The 23,192-nt window shown below is 46.6% G+C and overlaps 1 protein-coding gene across 2 annotated transcripts in view; it reads left to right on the forward strand.

Moving 5' to 3' along the window:
* TCTN3 (tectonic family member 3) overlaps nt 1-23,192 on the forward strand; it is a 781,719-nt gene that overhangs the window by 293,339 nt on the left and 465,188 nt on the right. For both annotated transcript variants that reach the window (XM_085618937.1, XM_085618938.1), the window contains exon 7: nt 19,198-19,233. In XM_085618937.1, coding sequence (XP_085475063.1) covers nt 19,198-19,233 — 36 coding nt within the window. The remainder of the gene's footprint in view (nt 1-19,197; nt 19,234-23,192) is intronic.

Consider the following 23,192-nt stretch of genomic DNA (forward strand, 5'->3'; position numbering starts at 1 on the left):
CTGGGCGAGTTACCTCCTTGTTTGTTATGCTCTCCGGATGTTCTGCGGTTTGACTAGATAGATCCGCTATAGGTATAACTATCAAGCCCTTTTAAAGAAGCAAATCTATTTCCTGTTTCCCATTTAGAGGTTCCCAAGTTACCCAAAGGGTTCATGATCGTTTGATGTGGTCTGTAATGAGGTCTATGCCTTCCCTATGCGTGTATATATGGTTCTGGTTTCCCCAGAGCAATTGAGGCATAAAAGAAATCCAACAACAGGGCTCAAATCTGAGTGCCAGGGAGCGGTGCGTCACATAGGCGACATTCGAAAAAGGCTCACCACCTCGGGGTTGTAAAAAATTAACCACAATGCAGTCTCCTTTTAAAATGTTATGTGTGGTACCCACCCAACTCACTCTTCTTGCCGTTATGATGTTATGAGCTGGGCCCCCGTTACTTTTTAACCCCAAACCTCCGTACTTATTCTACCAGAACAGTGAGTTATCCATCATTTGCACTGTGGATTCCTTCTGGTCCTCCCTCAGTTCTGGGACATTTGCTAAAACCAGGACTAAAGGTAGGGAAGCAGGAGAGAGATCTACCAGTAAGAACAGCTGATGGCCTTTATTAAATCTCGTATCTCCCATATGAGATGTTGCCCCCGCCCCATGTACTGTGTCCCTCTCATCAGTATAAGGAGTATAAGATAATATTCTGTCTGGCTGTGATGACCTCCCTATAGCTGGTCCCTTGAGAGAGCCCCAGGGGGCTTGCTCGAGGCTGGTAGGACATAAGGCAGAAAGTGTGGGTACCTTTTGCAGGGGGCAGCGCTGGGTCCATAAGGATATTTCCCTTTCCTTGTGCTCTCAAACGAATCAAGTCTTTAGGATTTCCCGGTTTTATCGCTGCCTTCTCTTCCCCTGTAGTGTCCGGTGGCCTGAGTAGACCTAATCTTCTATCTTAGTGAGTCTATCTATTAACGGCTGTAGAAAAAGAGACACAACATTCTCCAGTATATTCCATCCCTTTTCGTAAATCGTTACAGGGGTTGATTTAGCAGAAGAAGAATGTCGCAAACTTGGTGCTCCTTCACTCGCTATCTGGAGTCTCTTTGATTTAGAGTTTTTTATTGGATTTGGTTTTGCTCTTTTCCCGCCATTTTTCCTTTTAGCAGCTGGTTCAGTGTTGAACTCTTCCCTGGGGGCTTGGTTATCTGCAGAGGCCGAAGCCAAATACGACTGATCGCAGGTTTGAGGTTCAAAGGAAGATGTTTTGCGCAGTAATGGACCAGTCACAGTTAACAAAGGTAGTGGGGCTTAGAGACCTTTAGTTTCTTCCAGTTAAAGTCAAAGCTCTGTAAGGTCTATCTCATGTGACAGTGCGCTAGCAGCCCTTAGCAAAAAGGCATCTAGTATATTCACTACCCCCCCTCCCCTCTGGGCTTCACTTGTTGCCTTTCTCTTACCCATTATAGGAGGCACTCCTTACCGCAGAGAAATTATACTGGAACCCTCTCGGAAGATGGTCGTTAGACGGGTGGCCCAGACCATCCTCCTCCGGGCTCCGACGGGTGCGGCAGTAATGGACCAGTCACAGTTAACAAAGGTAGTGGGGCTTGGAGACCTTTAGTTTCTTCCAGTTAAAGTCAAAGCTCTGTAAGGTCTATCTCATGTGACAGTGCGCTAGCAGCCCTTAGCAAAAAGGCATCTAGTATATTCACTACCCCCCCCCTCCCCTCTGGGCTTCACTTGTTGCCTTTCTCTTACCCATTATAGGAGGCACTCCTTACCGCAGAGAAATGATACTGGAACCCTCTCGGAAGATGGTCGTTAGACGGGTGGCCCAGACCATCCTCCTCCGGGCTCCGACGGGTGCGGCCCTGGCATGTCCCGTGCCACAGGAGCGCAGCGTGCTTTTGAAGGTCCTGGGAGGGGGGAGCAGAAACCCTAAATGATGTCAGTGGAGATGAGAGTTGTAGTACACTCCCCAGCGGTGCTCCGTGAAGCACCGCACTCCCCTCTGCTCCCCTTAGTACAGTAGATGGTGCACAAGTCTCCCCTCTGCTCCCTTCTGCACAGCAAGTGAGTGACCAGAAAGAGTCATTGTCAGAAGGAGAGGCTGGGAGATTGGCTGTCAATGCCTGCCACGTGCTTATAGTGTTTCGAGTTTGTCATCTTTCCTCCTTAAATGTATGTGCATTTCTTCCACTAGGGACTACTCCGCCACATCTTTATGCCACATGTCTATTGTTTGGGAGCGTTGTAATGGCTACCCTATGCCGGGCCAAACCCATCGCCAACTGGCAAAATTTATAGGTCATCTTCCATTTCCGTGGGAATTTAAACAATCCCAGAAGGCAGCACTGGTGGGTCAATTCAATATGTCGCTGTGTAGCTCGTGTTAGTTCATTGACTACAGTTGCCAAAAGGAGTGCACGGCTCCGCATGACAACGCCAGGTGTAGGAAGTCTGCTTTGCCGGAATTGCACCATAGGTATGTATCTGGGCGAGCTGGGTCTATTCTATGGAAATGCACTGGTGTTAAATAAGGTCTCTGCAAAAAGTCATAGTGTATGTGCCGAAAGCGGGCATTACTAGCGACAGTATGTATTAATTTGCATATGCTATCCGTCGGCTTCTTCTGTCTGGTTTTCTAGATTGAGATTCCAGGCTGTCAGAGCTCTTTGAGGAGATTTTTTTGTGTCCGACCGCATAGCTTTGTATCAAACGTGATTAAGTATCTGCTCAAGCCGCACGTAAGAAGGATCTCGAGGGTGTGGGAGATCGGTGGGGCAGCAGGGTAGCTTGACCATGCATGCTTAGCCACCTCCACCAGCCCAGCATGTTTCACGAAGTTACCCTGGCCTAATTTAAACTCCGTTCGGGCATCCTCAAAGGAGGTGTAGTGCTCAAGTGGAAAGTGCCTCCCCCATTGGTCGCATCCTTCCTCCCTCTATTCCTGAAAGGACATATTGAGTGACATCTGTCTGAGAGGCTTGAGAATCCATTTTGGGAGCTCCCATTGGAATGGAGCGCGACTGTAGGAAAGTAGGATCTGCTTTCATGTTCACCTCCACTTTTTGCTGGTGTCATTATGTTTTAGTGACTAGTCTGACTGGGATCTTGCTAATCAGGACCCCAGTATCTGTGCCTCTCCCCTAAATTTGGACATGGTGAGTTCTTAGGTACACTCCAGATTGGCTACTGGGGTACCCTTGTATGTCCCTAGTATATGGTACTAAGGTACCCAGGGCATAGGTCCACCGGAGTCTCAAATGGGCTGAAGCAGGTACTATGCCATCCATGAGAGACCACTCAAATTGTGCCTACAGGCCTGCCATTGTAGCCTGTGTAAGCTGGTGCTAGCACCACTTACAACAGATATAAGTTTCCTTATATCTGAGGTCACTGCACTTAAAACCTATTAGTCTCCCCTAAGGCAGGCCTTTCAATCCTGAATGCAGGGTGCTCGGGTTTAGGTGTGAGGGTGAACTTACATGAGCAGGACACCCCTACAATGCACGTAGTCGATTCTCCCTGGTTGTAGGTATCCTGGTTCCTGGGGTATCCACTCGTGGGGTGACTCTCCAACCTTCCAACTTCCACAGGGTTTCTTCAGGGTCCATTGGGAAGGGTCCTTCTTTAAAATTGCAACTGCAACTTCCATTGAGTATGTAGTTATAAAATATAGAATTCTTATACTGCTCAGAATTCTCCCTCATGGCTATTGGCTGCCCTCTAGGTTGCCTCGTGTCGTTACAGGGAGTAACATTAGGATCCCTTTGGCTCACGGTAAGAGGGACATCCATCCTATCCCCTGACTTCAGGGTACCACCCCTACCCAAGGATGGCAGCAAATCACTCGATTGGTTGTTCCCTCTATTAGCTAAACCAGATGCTGCTGGAAACACATGAATATTGTTAAACATGGGACACGATTTTTCTCTCAGACGGGAGTCCATAATAGTGTTTAAATGTTCACATTTCTTTTTTAGATCAGCCACTCAAGAATTCATAGTGTCAATAATGTTCTTAGCAATAGTGGTCAGCATTAATTCGAATCTTGTGCTAAAAATATCCTCAATAAGGGACCGCAAAGACTGTTGAGTAGATTCATCAATTCCCTGGACGGGCTTAGAGGTGCTGTTCTTAGAGCCCTTGGAGCGCTTTATAGTTTTTTTGTGGGAACGTTTTACTCCAGTAGGCCCCTCCAGGGGAGCCCTTTCTAATTTACCACATGGTAAAGTATAAGTGCTCTGGGGGCTAGGCATGCCATCTATACTGGCCAAAGCAGAGGGAGGAGCACCGGTCTTTGATTTGGGAGCATTAATCAATACCACAGGGTCCAGGGGTACGGGGGCAGATGCCAAGAGTGCTGTCACCTCGATCCCTTCCCTAGATGCTTCACTTGAGTCCAAGCCTAGCTCCTCTTCCGCATTTGCTATTTCTTTATTCAAGGCACCCACGGCAGAGGTTAGGTAAGAGATTATAGATGGTGACTTTCTGGGTATTTTAGCTTTTAGACCCCCCTTATCAGAGTGTGGCGGGGCCGGTGAGACAGAGACGACAAAACAAGTGGATGACGTTTTGGTTGAGTGCTTTATTCTCAACGTTATGCAGGGGTTCTCTCAACTCAGTCCTGTACAACGATATGATGTCCAGGGGTCTTCCGGGCGTTTCTCGCTGTCTGGGACGCACTTAGTGATATGTTCGTCTGCGGGCTTCTAGGCGGTCTTCTGGCCAGTCCTCTTTTGCTGATGCCGAGTACGCGATGGGGATCCCTCAGAGAGATGGCACTCCGTTTGTGGAAACAAAAGAAATGAGAACCAGGAATTAGGACGGGGTCTCGTGAGCCGGGGCAAAAGGGGTCGGGAGTGAAGGAAACCCAGTGCTTTCAGTGCGCTCTCTCGGTTGTGGCTGTGAAGGGGTGCACGTGCGAGGGGTACACTAGGGCAGGGTACAGGATACAATACAGGTACTACGAGTCTGGGTTTAACAGAGGAGGTGAGGCGGTTTTCCCTAACCAGCCCGCTACCCTTCCACGTACCTGCTCGAGCCACGCTCCTCCCCTGGGAACGTGGCCGGGCGCTTCGTGGTATCGTTGGCCTCCTGGCTTGTCGGGGTCGTCTCCGTCCGTTTTCTCCTCCAACGTGCTGCAACCTCCTCTTCTCCACTCACGAATCGTCCTTCTTCTCCGCTCAGAATCACCTTTCACCTCCAGGGAAACGCCGTCCGTCGTCTTCCGGGTTTCTGCGGGTTTTGTGTATCCCAGCAACGTGACGTCATCGGTGGGCGGGGTCTCGTCATCCCGAAAGGCGAAATTAAAGGAGCCCTGTTCGTTTTCCACGGGCCAGTCCTGTGAATAATAGGGATACCTCTCTTCCGATTGTCCTGGCACCTCGGGTTGCTGCAGGGGGAAAGAAGGGGTCAACGATGCGTCCTTTGAACAGCAGTTCCGTTCATGGGTGAGTGGTCCTACAGTGTCTAACGCCCCGTCACACTCCTCCCCCCCTGGATTCTCCCGTTCGGGGAGAGGGAAGACCCTCGATAAGAAATCCGCGTTTCCGTTATCTCTGCCCTTCCTATGTCTGATGGTGAAAGCGTATGGCTGCAAGGCTAGAAACCAGCGTAGGATTCTGGGGTTCTGACTCCTATTTCTATGCATCCATTGCAGGGGGGCGTGATCGGTATATAGGATGAATGGTTTCCCTTCCAGGTAATATTGGAGCTTATCTATGGCCCATTTTATGGCCAGGCATTCCCTTTCAATAGTTGGATACTTGGCCTCCCTCTGGAATAGTTTCCTGCTGACAAATAGTATGGGGTGTTCGAGCCCATCCCCTCCCTCTTGAGACAACACCGCCCCTATACCCAGGTCTGATGCGTCTGTGGCCAGTATAAAGGGCTTGGAGAAGTTAGGGGATAATAACACCGGCTGTTTTGTGATGGTGTCTTTAAAATCTGAAAAGGCGCGCAAAGCCATAGGATTCTGCTGTAGGAACTCCCGTTGTTTTACCCCCTTGCGCAGCAGATCCGTAAGAGGGGCAGCAGTGTCTGCAAAGTTGGGGATGAATCTACGATAGTATCCGATAAGCCCCAGGAATGCCCTCAGATCTCTTTTGTTACGGGGAAAGGGGGTTCCCTGAATAGCTCGGACCTTGGAGGTTTGGGGTGTGATGGAGCCCTCACCTAACACAAAGCCAAGATAATTGACTTTTTTAAACGCTGCTCTAGATTTCTTGGCGTTTATGTGTAATCCGGCCTTTTGTAGTGCGGTGAGGATCGTTTTTAGGTGTTCCAGATGCTCCTCCCAAGTGTCGCTGTATACGACGATGTCGTCAAGGTAAGCCGAGCTAAATGACGGGAAGGGTTGTAGAATCGCATTCATAAGTCTTTGAAAGGTAGCCGGGGCCCCATGAAGGCCGAAGGGTAGCACGGTGAACTCGAACAACCCTTCGTCCGTGATGAATGCTGTTTTCTTCCTATCGGCTTCCCTGAGGGGTACCTGCCAATAACCCTTTGTCAGGTCTAGCGTGGTTATGAAGGTGGCTTCTCCGAGCTTTTCGATCAGCTCGTCTACCCGCGGTATGGGATAGGCGTCAAACGTAGAGATGGCGTTCAGGGCTTGGAAGTCCATACAGAAACGACGCGAGCCGTCTGGTTTCGGCACCATAACAATAGGTGATGCCCAGTCACTATTCGAGGGTCGAATCACCCCGAGATTCAGCATCTCTCTGACTTCGTTTTTTAAGGCCTCTCTTCGAGCCGCCGGGATGCGGTAGGGTTTTTGTTTTACCTTCTGTCCAGCCGGGGTCTCGATATTATGTTCCACTAATGATGTTCTCCCTGGTCTGTTCGAAAATATGTCCTGAAATGGGAGGAGAATTTCCTGTAGTTGCTGCTGTCGTATTCGTGGAAGTTCATCACTTATAACTAGTTCGTTCAGGGTGGAGGGTTCTTTTTGTGGTAGGGGTAGGAGCAAGTGGGCGCTTGTTGGGGGAGGTCCTATCCACTTCTTTAATAAGTTTATTTGATATGTTTGTATTTTTGATGGTGAAAGTCGTAATCGATAGGTGGTATCTCCAATCGTACCAACCACCTCATAAGGCCCGTTCCACTCATTTTGTTCTTTGCTGGCGTAGGCCGGAAGCAGGATCAATGCCCAATCCCCTACGTTTAGTGTCCGTAGTTTTTTTCCCTTGTCATAACATCGTTTTTGCTTCTGTCTTTGTAACTCCAAATTGGTATATGCCAAGCTCCGCAATTTTCCTATTTTGGACCGGAGCTGCTGGGTGTAGTCGAGGAGGGCCCTTTGTTCTTGTTCGCCTTCCATCTCCCATGCGTCCTTGGTCATTTCTGATAAGGATCTTGGATGTCTGCCATATAGGAGTTCGAAGGCTGAACATCCCAGGCTGCTCTGCTTCTGTGCTCTCAAGACATAGAGGGCTAACGGTAGGAGGCGGTCCCACTCAGGCCCTTCAGCCGAAAGCATTTTCTTTAGTGTGGTTTTCTCTGTCCCACTGTGTCCGGCGGTGAGATGGGTATGGGCAAAGAAGAGAACCTGGTCTCGGAAAGACACGGGCACCACTAACTGAGGGTCCCCCCCCCTCTACCCCCTCCCGGTATAGGAGATCCTTGGTTATGAGGAATCTCGGATATCTCGGGGTGTCCTGATCCCGGGACATGTGTGCGCTTTCCCATGCATTGAATAGAGTGGAGTCATTGGCTTGGGCGAAACGAAAACTGCGGTCCGTGACCCATGGCTCGGGAGAGATAAGGGTCGTTACTGTCCTAGGGGTTGTCGCAGTGGATACCGATCTATTAAAGAGGGACAAAAACCCCGGATTATCCACCCCCAGAATTACATCCTCCGGCAGGGAATCAACCACTCCTACCCTTACTGTGCACGAGTCCTTATCATAGGGTCTCATTGTGACCTGTGCAAGAGGGTAGGGCCTAACATCCCCATGGACGCACTTTATGTGTACTAGAACATCCCGGACATATTGATGGGGACGTATCAGCCTTTTCTGGACTACAGATTGTCTGCATCCCGAATCTAAGAGGGCTTTTACTGTTCTACCGTTTAGCCACACACTCACGTAAAATGAGGGTCCTGTTTCGGCGGCATACATTATGGTTTTGGGGAGATATCCAACCTCCATGGGCTCTTCGGTCGTTCGTTTCTTGGGGCATAGTCGAGCTATGTGGCCCCACTCTCCACATTCGAAACACTGGGGCCCTCGGACCGATGGCCCATCAAGTCTTAGGGTTCTAGGTTTCATTGTATCTGGTACCGCTTTCTTTTTCTCGGTTTTGATGGGAGTATGTGTCTTTGTCCCCTTCTCATAGTCCCACCCCGTGATTTTAGGTTGTGCTCGGGCATAGTTAGCTGCCATTTCGATGGCTTGCTCCAGTGACAACCCGGGGTGTTGTTTGAGCCACCTCTGAGAGGCATACGGCAAGGCCTCCATGAACTGCTCTAAGTATATTTTGGTCATCACTTCCTCCTTAGTGCTGGTGGCCGGTCTTAGCCATTTATCCGCGGCCATCTTCAATCGGAAAAACAGAGTTTTGGGGTTCTCGCCAGGTGTACCCCTCTCTTTCCGGAAGTGGAGTCTGTAGGCCTCACTATCAAGCCCTAGATGATCCAAGATGACTTCTTTGATTGTTGGATAGGGCGTATTGCCCGTTGGGTTGGCCACCTGATATGCAAACTGTGCCTCCCCTGACAGGAGCGGCGCCAAGAAGAAGGGCCACTTTTCCTCCGGCCATCCCATTGCTCTGGCGGCCCTCTCAAAGTTCATCAAGAACACGTCTGGGTCCTCCCCCGGGGTATATTTCTGTAAGGCTATTCCCGAGGGGTGAGGAGCGGAAAGGGGTCGAGTCTCCAGGGGTGTTTGGACTATTGCGACCGGAGGTGGCTTTTGCAGGCTCTCCATGTGGGCCGCAATAGTGTTTTGAAAAAGGTCCCGGTCTGCTTGGGCTGACGTCATCTGCTTCTGCACCGCCCATTCCAATTTTTCCTGTCCCTTGATAAGATGCTGGATAAGGGCTTCCATCTTGTCTTACAGACGGACCGTAAATCCCACTTCTGACACCAGTGTGGTGGGGCCGGTGAGACAGAGACGACAAAACAAGTGGATGACGTTTTGGTTGAGTGCTTTATTCTCAACGTTATGCAGGGGTTCTCTCAACTCAGTCCTGTACAACGATATGATGTCCAGGGGTCTTCCGGGCGTTTCTCGCTGTCTGGGACGCACTTAGTGATATGTTCATCTGCGGGCTTCTGGGCGGTCTTCTGGCCAGTCCTCTTTTGCTGATGCCGAGTACGCGATGGGGATCCCTCAGAGAGATGGCACTCCGTTTGTGGAAACAAAAGAAATGAGAACCAGGAATTAGGACGGGGTCTCGTGAGCCGGGGCAAAAGGGGCCGGGAGTGAAGGAAACCCAGTGCTTTCAGTGCGCTCTCTCGGTTGTGGCTGTGAAGGGGTGCACGTGCGAGGGGTACACTAGGGCAGGGTACAGAATACAATACAGGTACTACGAGTCTGGGTTTAACAGAGGAGGTGAGGCGGTTTTCCCTAACCAGCCCGCTACCCTTCCACGTACCTGCTCGAGCCACGCTCCTCCCCTGGGAACGTGGCCGGGCGCTTCGTGGTATCGTTGGCCTCCTGGCTTGTCGGGGTCGTCTCCGTCCGTTCTCTCCTCCAACGTGCTGCAACCTCCTCTTCTCCACTCACAAATCGTCCTTCTTCTCCGCTCAGAATCACCTTCCTCCTCCAGGGAAACGCCGTCCGTCGTCTTCCGGGTTTCTACGGGTTTTGTGTATCCCAGCAACGTGACGTCATCAGTGGGCGGGGTCTCGTCGTCCCGAAAGGCGAAATTAAAGGAGCCCTGTTCGTTTTCCACGGGCCAGTCCTGTGAATAATAGGGATACCTCTCTTCCGATTGTCCTGGCACCTCGGGTTGCTGCAGGGGGAAAGAAGGGGTCAACGATGCGTCCTTTGAACAGCAGTTCCGTTCATGGGTGAGTGGTCCTACAGTGTCTAACGCCCCGTCACACAGAGTTACCCAGATGTTTGCGCTTACCCATCTGGAGTTGTTAGAGAGGTGGCCCAGCCCGGACTCCTTCGGGCTTCAACGGGCGCGGACAAGCCCGTCCGCGCGTGTCCCGCGCTGCGTGTGCCCCGGGCTTTTGGCGCCCTCTAATGATGCCGATTCTCTGCGCAGAGCAGGGCCTTATGGGAGAAGTAGTCCTTCTGCACCCAAAAGCCGTTCCCCTCACGGCAGCGGATTGAAGAAAGTTGTCTCAGTGCCCAAAAGCCATTCCCCTCACAGCAGCATTATGTGAGCCGATCGCCTTGCAGAGGTCAAGGAAATTAAAAGCGCGTCTTCGATTCTTTGATCTTCAATGGTGCACTAGTTTCTCAAGACACTCGGCCACAGAAAGGTTATCTTCTTCCATGTTTTTTAGCTTCTCGCGCTCTCCATTTTCATCCTGTTTCTCGGTGTGTTGTCACACCTTGAACTGGGCCTATCACTGCAAACAGAAGAGGAAAACCTAACCCGAGCGGTTCTTTCTGTTTCTCGCGGAGACAGCGTACAAATTGGAACAGTAACATTACCAAACATTTGATATGGACATGTCGTTTTTTCATGAAGCATTTTGTCACAACTTTTTTCATCGCATTTTTGAGTTTAAATAGGTGTTTGATAATTATAGTATTTTTATGGACACAATCATGGAGTTTGATTTAACTCTTTGATTTTTTTTGTTTAGAAACGTTGATTTTGACTTTAGTTTCAGTGACTCAGTATAGTATGTCACCGCTATTAATTTGCAGAGGACCATTTACTTTGAGGGTGGTTAAAAAGGTTTATTTCATTGCATATATTTATTATGACACTTGGGAGTTAGAAACTCAATTATAGACAGTGTCTGATGTCCTTTTCTGCGGGGGGGGGGGGATTGAAGAGAGCATTGTGGGAGTTGTAGTCGGTGAGGTGGAGATTTTAGGGGGAGGTTTCTGATAACAACGGGTGTGGTGGTAGGAGTCACGTGTTAGTAATTAGGAGCAGGTTTGACGGCTATTTAAGAGGATGCGAGCTTGTAGGGATGGATTACATTAACAGCAAGCACAAGGACGTGACCTTTTCATGGAGAGGAGAGAAAGCAGATGAGGCTGTTTGGAGTGACTGCATGTGGATGCGAATAGGAAAGAAAAAGGGTGAGGTAGGGAATGTGGGTATATCAACGTTACAGCGAGGGATAATAAGAAAGGAAGGCAGTGTTTTGAAGGTACGAGTGAACTAGTAGGTTAGTGTGATTGGAAGGGAAGGAGCATGGTAATGAATGGCTTAGAGTAAAAGTTATTCATGAGTGAAAACAGGAGAATATTGGAATGGGAATTGTGGTTTCATAGGAAGTAAATGAGTGTGGCTCGCTTAAAGAATCGGGTTATACATATGTTTGGTTAAGGTGGGAGGACATCAGAGAGTTGCAGTTATTATCACAGTTTCTTTTGAAATGACTTGACGAAGGGAGGGGGCTCGATTTATGAAGCTGTTTGTATTAGTATTCTCACAATGTTTAGAAATAGTAGAGTTAGCATACATGGACAAGGCGGGAGGACACCAGAGAGCTGCAGTTACTATCACTGTTCCTTTTATAATGATTTGATGAAGGGAGGGGGCATGATTCATTAAGTGGTTTATATTTGTATTTTCACTATGTTCAGAAATAGTAGAGGTAACATACATGAATTATAATGGCATAATCAAGTGACACTGTTCTATTTTACGTTTTAGATTCCCCTGACGAAGAGCTCAGTATGCTCGAAATGCATTGGGATAATTTATATCGCGCTCATTTTTACATAGAGATCAGTTTGTGCGTACTGCTGTACGAAGCTTGAAATGGCCTACAGTATGTATTTGAAATGACTAATAAAGATTACAGATTGCATCTTACTGTCTCCGTTGTGGTGAAGAAAATTAATTAAACCGAAATAAGGAGAAAGAAAACTGGATTGATTAACAGATTACTGTGGATTACTTGGAGGAATATGATTCATTGGAGGGAGTTGTTCCCACTTGGCGCAGTGCACCAGGAAAAGAGCACAAGGATCGTGCTCGGTTTCTTCATAAATACTTTCTAAAAGTGGCATTTTCAAACACAGAATGTTAAAACCAACTTCACTAAATGATGTATTTTATCATTCTGAGTTCAAGCATAGTAAATTAAAAGTTCCACTATGTTCCCTGAATCAGTTAGGATTATAAAATGTAATAATCAAACTTCCCATTCTGGCCTATGGAGAACAGGTAGCCTTGCAATAGTGAAAAACGAAAATGGTTGTAATTCACTATTAGAACATTCCAGACACACCGGGGCATGTCCTACCTTATCCTTACAATGCACCCTGCCCTTGGGCCTACCATAGGGGTGTCTGATATGAAGAAAGGGGAAGGTTTAGGGACTGGCAAGTGGGCGCACTTGCCCAGTCAGCATGACAGTACCAGACTGCACGCAGGCTCTGCAATGGCAGACCTTAGACACTCTTTTACAGGCTGCTTCTGTGGGTGGCACAACCAGTGCTGCAAGCCCACCAGCAGCATTTGGATTTACAAGCCCTGGGCACTCCTGGTGCAATGTACTAGGGTCTGACAGGTAAACCAAATCAACCAATCATGGAATGACAAATTCATACATCAATTTACAATAGGGAGCACTTGCACTGTGGTACTGGACAGCAGTGGCACAGTTCCCTGAGCAACTAACACCAGCAAAAACACATGAGGCAACAGCAAAAATGGAAGGGAGACCCACGCCAAGGTGCCAGGTCTAACATCATTGCTGCTGCAGTCAGCTGTTGCAGGCGACAGTGCAGATTGCGCCATCACCGGTGCAGTCCTCGTGAAGGGCCCCGATGCTGGTGTTTCTGGTCTTCCGTCAGCAGAGCCCGAGGACTTAAACAATCAAACGCCTTTCACAGGGATACAAAATGGGGTTCAGGAGATTTCACTTAGTTCCCCGTTGCTTTATGGAAGTGGCTGCTTTGCATACCAGGGATTCAAATAAATCTTTCTTCCTGCAGGATTCGTGTTTGGTTGCAGAGATGCCACAGATCCCCTGGGAAATCTGATTAGCTCCGAGGCTGCACTGCAGGAACCTGATCATCAGTTACAATATAAACCATGTAAACATCCATCGCAGGAGCTTTCTTGTTGCTAAATTAGATTATTAATCACACTGCTGCCCAACTTGCTCAATCCATAAAATGTGGCCTGCTAGTTAATTCAACCATTCCTTCCAATCTTAATTTTACATGGGGTGGTACGGGGGCCATTAAACACCCTTGTGTTTTCACTTGAAACAGTGGATGTGCTGTCAGCAAAATCTAATGTAAACCCAAAAAAACATGCATTTGCAATGCAATAGGTCTTTCATTATTAACATTTTGAGCTATTGGCGTTGCAATTAATTATGCAACACGATGCGTATAGTAGCATGGTAAAGAACAATATAATCCGTCTTCCTCAGTCACCCTCCCACCAAGCACCCACCCTTAATCCCTTCCTCTCTTTTGTTTCCCATGGCTGAGCACCAAACTCGCAGAGCCAGGCATCCAGAGTCTCTCTTGCAAGCCCTCACAACAACCACATGCCGCGCATACCTTGTCTTCCTCTGGGCCATAAATCTTCTCAGGCTGCTCATTTGCTTTGCTCTCAAGTCCTTTCTACCGGTGTCCGTGTGCTACAAATGCTTGTTTATGTTTGTTTCCTGGTTACGCATAAGCAGTCTCCTACATTCAGTTGTTTATGGTGGGATATCTCCCCCAACCGGTTGGGAAGGCGGGCGGGAGATCAGGGCGCCGGCGAAAGTCATTAAAATGTACCATTATTATGGTGACTCAGATGTCATTAGTCCATCCTCATTAGCACGTGCTCCTCGCTGGAAACATGGAGTAAGAGTGCGAGTACACATGGAGAAAACCGTGGAGATGCATGGCTGGATGTGGGACAATTCACTTAACCCCTTCGCTGCGGCGCGAATTCCGCCGCAGCGCTGGGGGGGTTTGGGAGCTTGACGGCGCCGCTGTGCTCATGACGGAACCACGCCGTCATGAGTCACGGGTGAGCTGTGCTCATGACGGCGTGGTTCCGTCATGACTCCACCCACTGCGCTAATCGCCCGCACAAGCGTGGAGTTAGCGCCGCGTGGGAGGAGCGGCCGCCAACGGCCGCAGCATGACGGAACCACTCCGTCATGAGCACACGGCGCCCGTGGCTCATGACGGAGTGGTTCCGTCATGAGTGGGGAACGGGTTAATACACGCCCATGCAGAAGGTATCCTTTAATTTAATTTAAAGTTACAGCCTCCCTTTAAAGAACAGTTCCCTGTTTAGCTGTCTGAAGAGGTGAACTTAAGCTGTGCAAGTCAGGGCGCCACAGTAATGGAGTAACTTGTCATATTTCCCTCCAAACCTTTCCTCAAACCATGGGACGATCCTAGAGAAGAGATGTCTCAGTGGGGGCAGCCCTTTGCTGGATGAGTAGACTACGAATAGTACTATTTGGATGGATTGTGAGCTAAAGGAATTGAGATTTGCTGCAGTTTTCTTTGAATAACCATTGTAAGGACACAATGTTGCTGTAAAAAATACGTTTGCATTATCGAGATTGCTCTCAGGTCTTTACACAGCTGTGATATTGAAAGCAATATTTGCAATACTGAAAGCTGATATGCAGTTAGTAACCTAGAATGTTGGCAGATGCCAAACAAGTGTATTCCGCCATGCGGTGGGAGGATATTATAATTGAGGGGGAGGAGGGGAAAAGTTCGACCATTCTGTTTTGACCTGACATTAGACCTTGCGCCTACTCAAATTAATGTGATATGTATTTCAAATTATTGTGATAGTTTCTATTATATTATTTTGTGCATTAAATATATTGAGAGAAAATCTTTCTCAACTAGTTTCTGCAAAGTACTTTTTGTGGTTTTCTCAAGCAGTCAAGTCTACGTTGAAGAAAAAGACGGAGAAAGTTTGCAAAGCATTTAAAAATTCAATTTGAAAGCTGTTACAGTGTGTTACGTCACAGCCCTCTCCCTGGATGTCATTGTGTGCCTGCTTGAAGTCAGTCATGCATTGTGCACAGTGATGTAGGAGGCCACAGTGTTTTTAGGTCTCGCCTTGCTATCGCGTAAGCGATCGCAAAGCGAGACTATTGTAAGGGGCATTTAAAAGTGCTCCGAAAAGCGGATTGCATGGCGAGGACGCGCACAATCACGCGCATCGTGCCGCCATGCAATGCGTTTGGCATCGCACTTCAAAGGGTCCGCTCCCCCGCCTGGAATGCGATCCCCCGCCAAGCGCGCGCCCCCACGCTCCGCCGGGCTTGTCTTGTTTTTGTTTGTTTTAGAAATCACTGGAATGTAACAGTTGTGATTATTTACTATTTAATTTATTTGTAACTTATTTCATGTAACATTTTAAACAGAAACCGTTTACATAGCAAAGATGACAGTATATAGACCAATGAGCCGTGGTGGTTAAACACAGTAACTGGCAGTTGTTGAATTTATTTATATTGCTATTTTGATTTCTACATCTCGGCTACAGACACCTTTAACTGTCAGATGGCCAGCCTTGTTCTTTCCAATGTACATAGAGTGCATTTTGGGTCAGGTCGTCCTTGCGCAAGACTGGAGTCCTCTGTCTGTCTCAGTTATCTTTTCTTGATTCTGTCACATTCCTTCCCATCCTTTTGTTTGTCCTGCCCAGAAGCAGTTCTGTCTCACATTGCTCAGATTAGTTAAATGGTACCATTCCACTGCCGATGTTGCTTCAATCGGGCACCTATTTTTTTTTTTATCCTTTTATTTTCAGCACTGTACCAGAGGTGCATGTGTTTTCGCTCTTTCCTTTGGTGCCGCTTCTTGCTTCCTCACCTTTGCCTTCCCCCATTCCTGAGCTCCTCCGGTGGTTCCTGTGCCCGTCTCCGCTTTTATTTTTCTTATTCACTGAAACTGAAATTATTTATATATATATTGTGCCACCATTGCTCTTTCTGCACTACCTACCTACTAGATTTAGCTGTCTGTTTTCAGACCTCTATTGTGTACATATCCAATTCACAAAATGGACTTTTGGTCAGCTCACTGCTAATAATAATTTGACTCTCTCGCTGCTCATTTGCTTACTTCTTATACAATGGGTTTTATTCCTCTTCTTGTGATTGTCCCTCCTCTGGAGCATAGCTTCTTACCATCCTTTTGATTGGATGACTTGTATCCTTGCACAGCACTCCTCAGGGTACATTTTTATTTATCTTTAAGCACTACATTGGGTGCATGTGTCTTCCTGCTCTCCCAAAGCCCTGCTTACAACTCACACCCCCGCTTAAGTCTTTTTCCCTCTCCCCTCCCAGCTCATTCGTAAAAGCACAACAAATGGTATATTTATGCCAGGTTTGAGTAAACAGCACACGTATCCGGTGTTTTCTGTTATCTCCAGTAATCGACATGTTGCATGAAAGCCTAGACTTTGGAACACAAAGGCAGCCTTTTTAGCGCTGGGTGATGGCAGAATGCTGCTCTCACTCAGCCTGCCTTTGAGGCAGGGTTGCCTACAGAGACTGGATGGGAGTTGTTTCTTCACTTGGAGGTCCAGAAACCTGGTCTCATTGCTGCTGTTAAACACTATATGGCGAGGCTGTTTGGTGCATTTCTTTTGTGGCAAGTAACCGACAAGCGCATTCCTACACTTCCCCAAACAGCTGTTGTGTTTAAGTACCTATAGCTAATTCTGTATGTCATTTTTAGATCTTGCAGACCTAGCACTGGAGTGCGCATGCGCTCCTCGCTCTGCGAGGCTTATTGTGATCAATAAGATTTCAGAAGGGGACTTGAAGCCCCGTCCATCAGTCCCATTGGCTGGCGTCATCATTTATGCTGAACGGTGGCCTCTGATTGAAAACCAGGCTCTTTTGTTACCACCCTGTCTCCTTCTCGACCGGCCCATCCGGACTCGATCGTTTGCTTGCGGCGTTATCCTGTCTCCTTCATTAAGTCGGTAAGCACTTTTTTTTAATTTGCGCAATGGCGACATCTTGTTTAAACAGTCCTTGGCTTCGCAACGCTAGTTAAAGGAAGCTGCTGCTATCAAGAAGGGACATTTCCAAATGTTTATCTGCCTCTGCAAGCACTGCTCCGGAGAGTGCTTCGAGGGCCGGCGTGGAATAATAGTGCGCTACAAACAATTGCTTTTTTAGAATCACAGATTGTCCCGTTACCAACTAAGCTCAGAGCCGTAGTGCCTCGGCATACACCCCGCAGGCGCTTGCGTCATCAGCTCCCCCAACCCCCTTCAGTATATCACTAGCTGACTAACAACATCTGTCCTCAAAATAAATGTGTTTTGCGCTGTTCGTCAGAGGCGCCCTCTTCCGTAGGGGTTTAGTTTAGTTTTGTTTTTGTTCTCTGCACAAATCCTCCGATTTCCCCAGCTCCGTTTCAGGGTTGCCCAACACTCCCATACCATCACATTATTTTGAAAGCTAAACGCATGGAAAACATCACGAGAGATAGCAGACTTTTTGTACAAAGTGGCTGCTGTGCTTTCGGCCCATTCTCTTCCTCTAAAATATCTATTTTTTACGAGATGCAACCTATTTAAAAGTGTGAACAAAAACCTTGGCTGGTGCGTTTTTTGAGTGGACTGGTCTGGTTGAGTGAAATATGAGACGTGTGATTTTTACTCTAGCATATCAAAAACAAGGCATACACACACAAACTAACCACATACCTTATGGTACTCTCCCTATTGGCCAGTCGGCCTCAGAGCACAGCAAGGCCCACATTTACGAGTGATGTAGGTTCAAATCTCATGAGTTAACATAACATTAAACACACTTTGCTCTAGATCTTTTCCTAATATGCTGTTTTTTTTAAACAATGAGATGTAAAGTGCACTGCGATTTAGAGCCTGGTCCACATATTTTGAAGACCAGACCTTCTGTACAGGTCGTGCGATTATCCCGATAAAAGCATAATTGTCATCACCAGGCCACGAGGCGTCCGCTTGCTTGCATGAGCTGAGCAAAGGGGATGTTCGTGGTACTGACTTCTGTCCTGGGTCGGATTTGGACAAAAAATAGTTTTGGCCACCAAAATGAAAGAAGCCCCTATCAGCGAAGCAGATAGCTAAAAAAACAAGCATTTGCAATGCAAATAGGTTTCGCAGTTGTGAAAGTTTGAGCTATTGGCATTGTAGATGGCAATGCCTTTATTTACGTGTTGGTTTTACAACATAAATAAAAGGCATTGTCATTTACAATGCCAATAGCTTAAACTCTTGCAAATGCGAGACCTATTGCATTGCAAATGCTTGTTATAGTCTGTCAGCATGGGCCACCTTTTAACAAAGAAAGCAGTGGTGTTATGATATGGCTCTCCCGATGCTTGCAGTGATATGTAAGATATACTCTGCCATATGTGCCTGGCTGACAAAAGCTTTTAGATATTTTTGAAGCTGTTCATTTTCCATTGGCTTTTTTGTTTTGAGGAGGTGGGTTTGCACTTTGTTACTGTGTTCAACAAGCATTTGCAATGCAGTGGGTCTCGCATTTGCGAGAGTTTAAGCTATTGGCATGTATTTATCTGTTTTGAAAAACAACACATAAATAAAAGGCATTTTCATTTACAATGCCAATATCTCAAACTCTCGCAAATGTGAGACCTATTGCATTGCAAATGCTTGTTTGCATTTGGCAGCAGGCTGAGTGGTTTGGATGGGGAAGCAACCATATGCCCAGTCTCATCTGAAGGGGCCAGGACTGCAGCTGATCCCAGTGCTGAAGATCATTATTGTGTATAATATTGGTAAATTCCATGCGCCAATGTGGCAAAAAAATTAAGACCTCTGGCATCAAAATTAAAATAGTTTTGTTTTTTGAACTATGTTACTGGTACTAGAGCAATATTGCAAGATGGGCCATAGTTGTTAGCGGATAAGCGAGATTGAATGCACCTAGCACATGTTTAAAACAAATGTGGAGAGAGGGGCATTGTGTAGAGAAGGGAGGGGAGGTGATAAAACATACAAAGAGCGAACAGGGAGCCTTCAGATTGATAGATATTTATTCTGTTCTACATTTTGCATACAAGGATGACCTATTAATACACAGAAATTATTTTCTATTCTTGTAGGTTCCTAATGCGGTGAATGGCTCTATATCACAACAGGTAAAGTGGGTGCGACTGCATAAACCTATTTTCTGTACTTTATCGCTATGAAGATTACTGATGTGGTTAAACATATTTTCAAGGTTATAGTCACTATCCAGTTGTTTATTATACCTTAAAGCAGAAGGAAAATACTTATTTGTGATCATAATTTTTTATTTTGGTTTGTTCTTTAAATTTGTAAGTGGAAAGCCATCAGCCTCCTATATTCTGACACTGGAATGTTTAATTTAAAGTGAAATTTTTTCTAAAATGCTTCTCTGGGCATTTGTTTTTTTAATATCATTTAGATTTGCTCATAGGGTCTAACAACAAGTGAGCTGCGCAAGACCTCTAAAAACAGGAACAGATTGGCAGCAGCCTGATAGTCATTTGACCCTGTCAGTGAGGCAGGACTGCCACATCACCCCAAAATAAACCATTTAGTGAAGTTGGCCCTTGTTTCATTCTGACAGCTGGGAGGGTGAAAGGATCTTACTCCCAATTTCCATTTTCATTCTCCTGCCTTTAGAAGGGAGACATTTGTGTTGTTTGTTTAGACCTACAACTGAGAGCTAGTAAACAAAATTTTCTTCTGGATTGCACCATGTTTACTAATTGACACAAGACTAGAATCACAAGCTCACTGCTGAAAATTGGTAGTGGGAAGCCAGGAAAATTGGAAAACAGGAGTAATTATCCACCAGGACCATCTAGAAGTAATAAACAGTAGGAGGGATGCCAAGTGGGAGGCAGTGAGTTCTTCACATAATGTAGGGATGGATCTATATTTAATTCTTGCCACCCACATGGAATGAATGTTAGTTATCTTGGGGAACAATGTATCCATCATTTTAGTTGAGCACAATGTAGTGTTTTCAAAGTTAAGGGATCTTTTCACCAAGGAAGCTTTGGGGATACCAAAACTAACTGCCCCAAAGGGCTAGTTTAATAGAGTCTGTAAAATTGCTAAGACAAAGTTTCTGGAAGCTATAAAAATGGGAGTCATTTGGGATATCGGAGAAAACAGGGCTGCCTGCCGAGCTAACTTAAAGGAAGCCAAAGCAAAATGTGGAAATGGTATTTGCCTGAATTTTTTGGATGCAGCAACAACCAATAAAGGAAATTCTGGTCTTTCGTCAATCTAGGTGGCGGGAAAATGGGTAAGCCAGCCAAGTCTACAATCTTACCCCGTGAATGGATTGTCCATTTTAGAAAATTATATATACCATCTCACGAAATAGAGAGAGCTGTTCTCCCCCCCCCCCCCTCCTCCCCCCCCCCCCCCCCCCCCCTCCGGGATGCTAGCTGTCCGCTGAATCACAACCTGCCTCCAATAGATTCCTCGTTGGAGGAAAGTGCTTGGGCTGTGGCCTCATTTAGACAATGGAAAGTACCGGGCTTCATGAGATCCCTGCAGATCTCTTCAAGTCTGACACTGCTGTTTGGGTGCCCTACATAAACGCCATCTCAAATGCAATCATGACAGAGGGGTTCATCCCTACATCCTGGAGGGCTGATGAGATTTTGCCAATTTTTAAAAAGGGGGAATCCAGGTGTTTGCCCAATCAGCATTATGGATAACTTGCCAAAGGTTTTTTGTAAATAGGTCTTGGAGCTGCTTCTAGTTTGGTGTGAGCAGAACCATATCCTCTCAAACCTGCAGGAAGGCTTTAGGCACAAGACTAGTGCTGTTGATCAGGCCTTCAGTTTCCTTGTTGCAAAGTGGAGGATGGGTGAACTTTTTGTGACATTCATCATCATCATCATCAAAGCTTTATTTCGATAAAAATTGTATCATAAAAGCAACAACATACATACATAAGAAATGCAATTTATCGATTGGGAGAGAATGTTAAAAAGTTAAATAAATACATTTGATGCAGAATATTTACATTCGAGTAAAAAAGATTAAATTTCCATATATGTCCCAAAGCTTTTGATTTGATAATAAACAAGCTAAAAAGGTAAAAAAGAATTTTTAAAAAAAGCTAAGAAATCATATCAGGGCAAAGATTCTTAACCCTAATTATCCAAGACCACCCTAGAAATTTGGCCACACCACAAACCAGTACTGTGCTGGTATCTGATTGCAAAATCCTGAGGGCTACACGATAGTTCGATGTGCCCAGCTGTCTGCAGACTGGGCTTAGCCATCTGCCTCTTGGGTTTTTATAAGCCGGGCACTCGAACATAAGGTGTGCCATGCTTTCAGCTTTCTCACTACAGCTCGGACAAAATGCCTTGGTCTGGAGGGGAGGCTTCCATTTGTTAGTATACTCTCGGGTAGGTAATGTGCCCATTCTAAATTGAACATAAAGTGTTCTGTCTCTTGGTTTCTGGATGAGGTCAAGGTAGGGCTCAAGGCTGACTATTTGTTTGTGTGAGTAAAAGGCTTCTGTTAATCTACCTTGGTTAGGTTTACTAATCTCTTGGGTATCAATCCATGACCAGTAAACTCTTTTAAGATCGATCTTGTTTATTGGTTTGCCGGACTCCCAAGCTTCTCTAAATCCTAACTGTAGAAGAAGCCAAGCCAATTCTATGTGAGCCCGGAGTGTTTATCACTTCTCTAAGGCCCTCTACGTACTTTGATAACTCGGGGGTTCGCCATAAGCGGGCCCAAAAAAGCAGGGGACGCAGTCTTGCCAAATCCTTAATTGCACGCCTGCCCAAGTCACAAAATAAAGGTTTATGGGGAGTACACCTTGGGACTGAGACCAATTCCCTCAAGAATTTGTTTTCTGACCCAGAAATTTCTTTGACGTCACCGAAGCCCCAAAGCTCAGCACCATACAGGGCTGAGCTGACAGCTTTTGCTTGGTAAATCACTAAGGCGGGTGCGATGGGTCTGCTCTGTGAGGAGCGGTGTTCTTTGATAATGGCCCCCGCAACCCGCTTGTGATTAAGAAGCATCTTATCTAAATGGGGTCTCCAACTAATGTTATTAGAGATTCTAATGCCAAGATAATCAAAAGTTTTCACAAACTCGAGAGGGACTCCGTCTAACTTGAGAATAAATTTAGATGGCCTACGTGAGTTAAACGAAAGAAGTTTGGTCTTTAGGGTGATTATGATCAGTCCTCTTAAATTGCAAAACAGGTGAAATCTGTCCAAGAGCTTCTGCAACCCTGCCGGGGTCTTAGAAATTAGCAGGGTGTCATCTGCAAAAAGGAGGGCGGGAACCTTATCGCCCGCCAGGGCCGGAGCATCTGCTGGAATATCTTGTAAACATTTTACCACCCCATTCACAAATAGGGAAAATAGGGTGGGTGCCAAAACGCAGCCCTGGCAAACTCCCCTATTAACAGGGATTTTTACTGTTTTTTGATTCTGGGTTCCCCATCTAATCTGGGCAAAATTGCCCTCATGCAGGCGAATCAGAAGGTCAAGGATCGGCTTGGGCACGCCCATTTCCCTCATGACTGACCACAGGCGGTCGCGTGGGACCAGGTCAAAGGCAGTCTTCAAATCTATAAAAGCTAGATGAAGACTGCCTTTGCCGATCGTGACCACCTTCCAGTGCAAGAGGAGGAGTCTAAAGGCCTGATCAATTGTGCCTGTATTTGATCTAAATCCTGCCTGGTAATGAGACAGAATATTATTCTCATTAACCCATAGCAGGATTCTCTCCAGCAAAGCTCTGCCAACCACCTTCTGACCAGCATCAATGAGGCTGATCGGTCGGTAGTTTGCAGGGTCCCCCCTAGAGCCCTTTTTAAATATTGGGACCACCTCAGCTCCTTTCCATGAGTCCGGAACAGATGATCCATTAATGAGGGCATTGAGCAAAAGAGTAAAATACTTTGCCCAATTTCGAGAATCAGCTCGAAACAAGTCACCAGGGAGACCATCTGGGCCAGAAGCCTTAGCAGGGACTATTTTATTAATGGCAATCAAAACCTCAGACTCAACAAAAGGATCACATGTATCTATAGTGGAGGTGCTTACTATTGGATGATGTAAAAGTCTAGGGCTTT

This window comes from Triturus cristatus, chromosome 7 (assembly GCF_964204655.1).
Source record: "Triturus cristatus chromosome 7, aTriCri1.1, whole genome shotgun sequence".
Classification (NCBI taxonomy): Eukaryota; Metazoa; Chordata; class Amphibia; order Caudata; family Salamandridae; genus Triturus; species Triturus cristatus.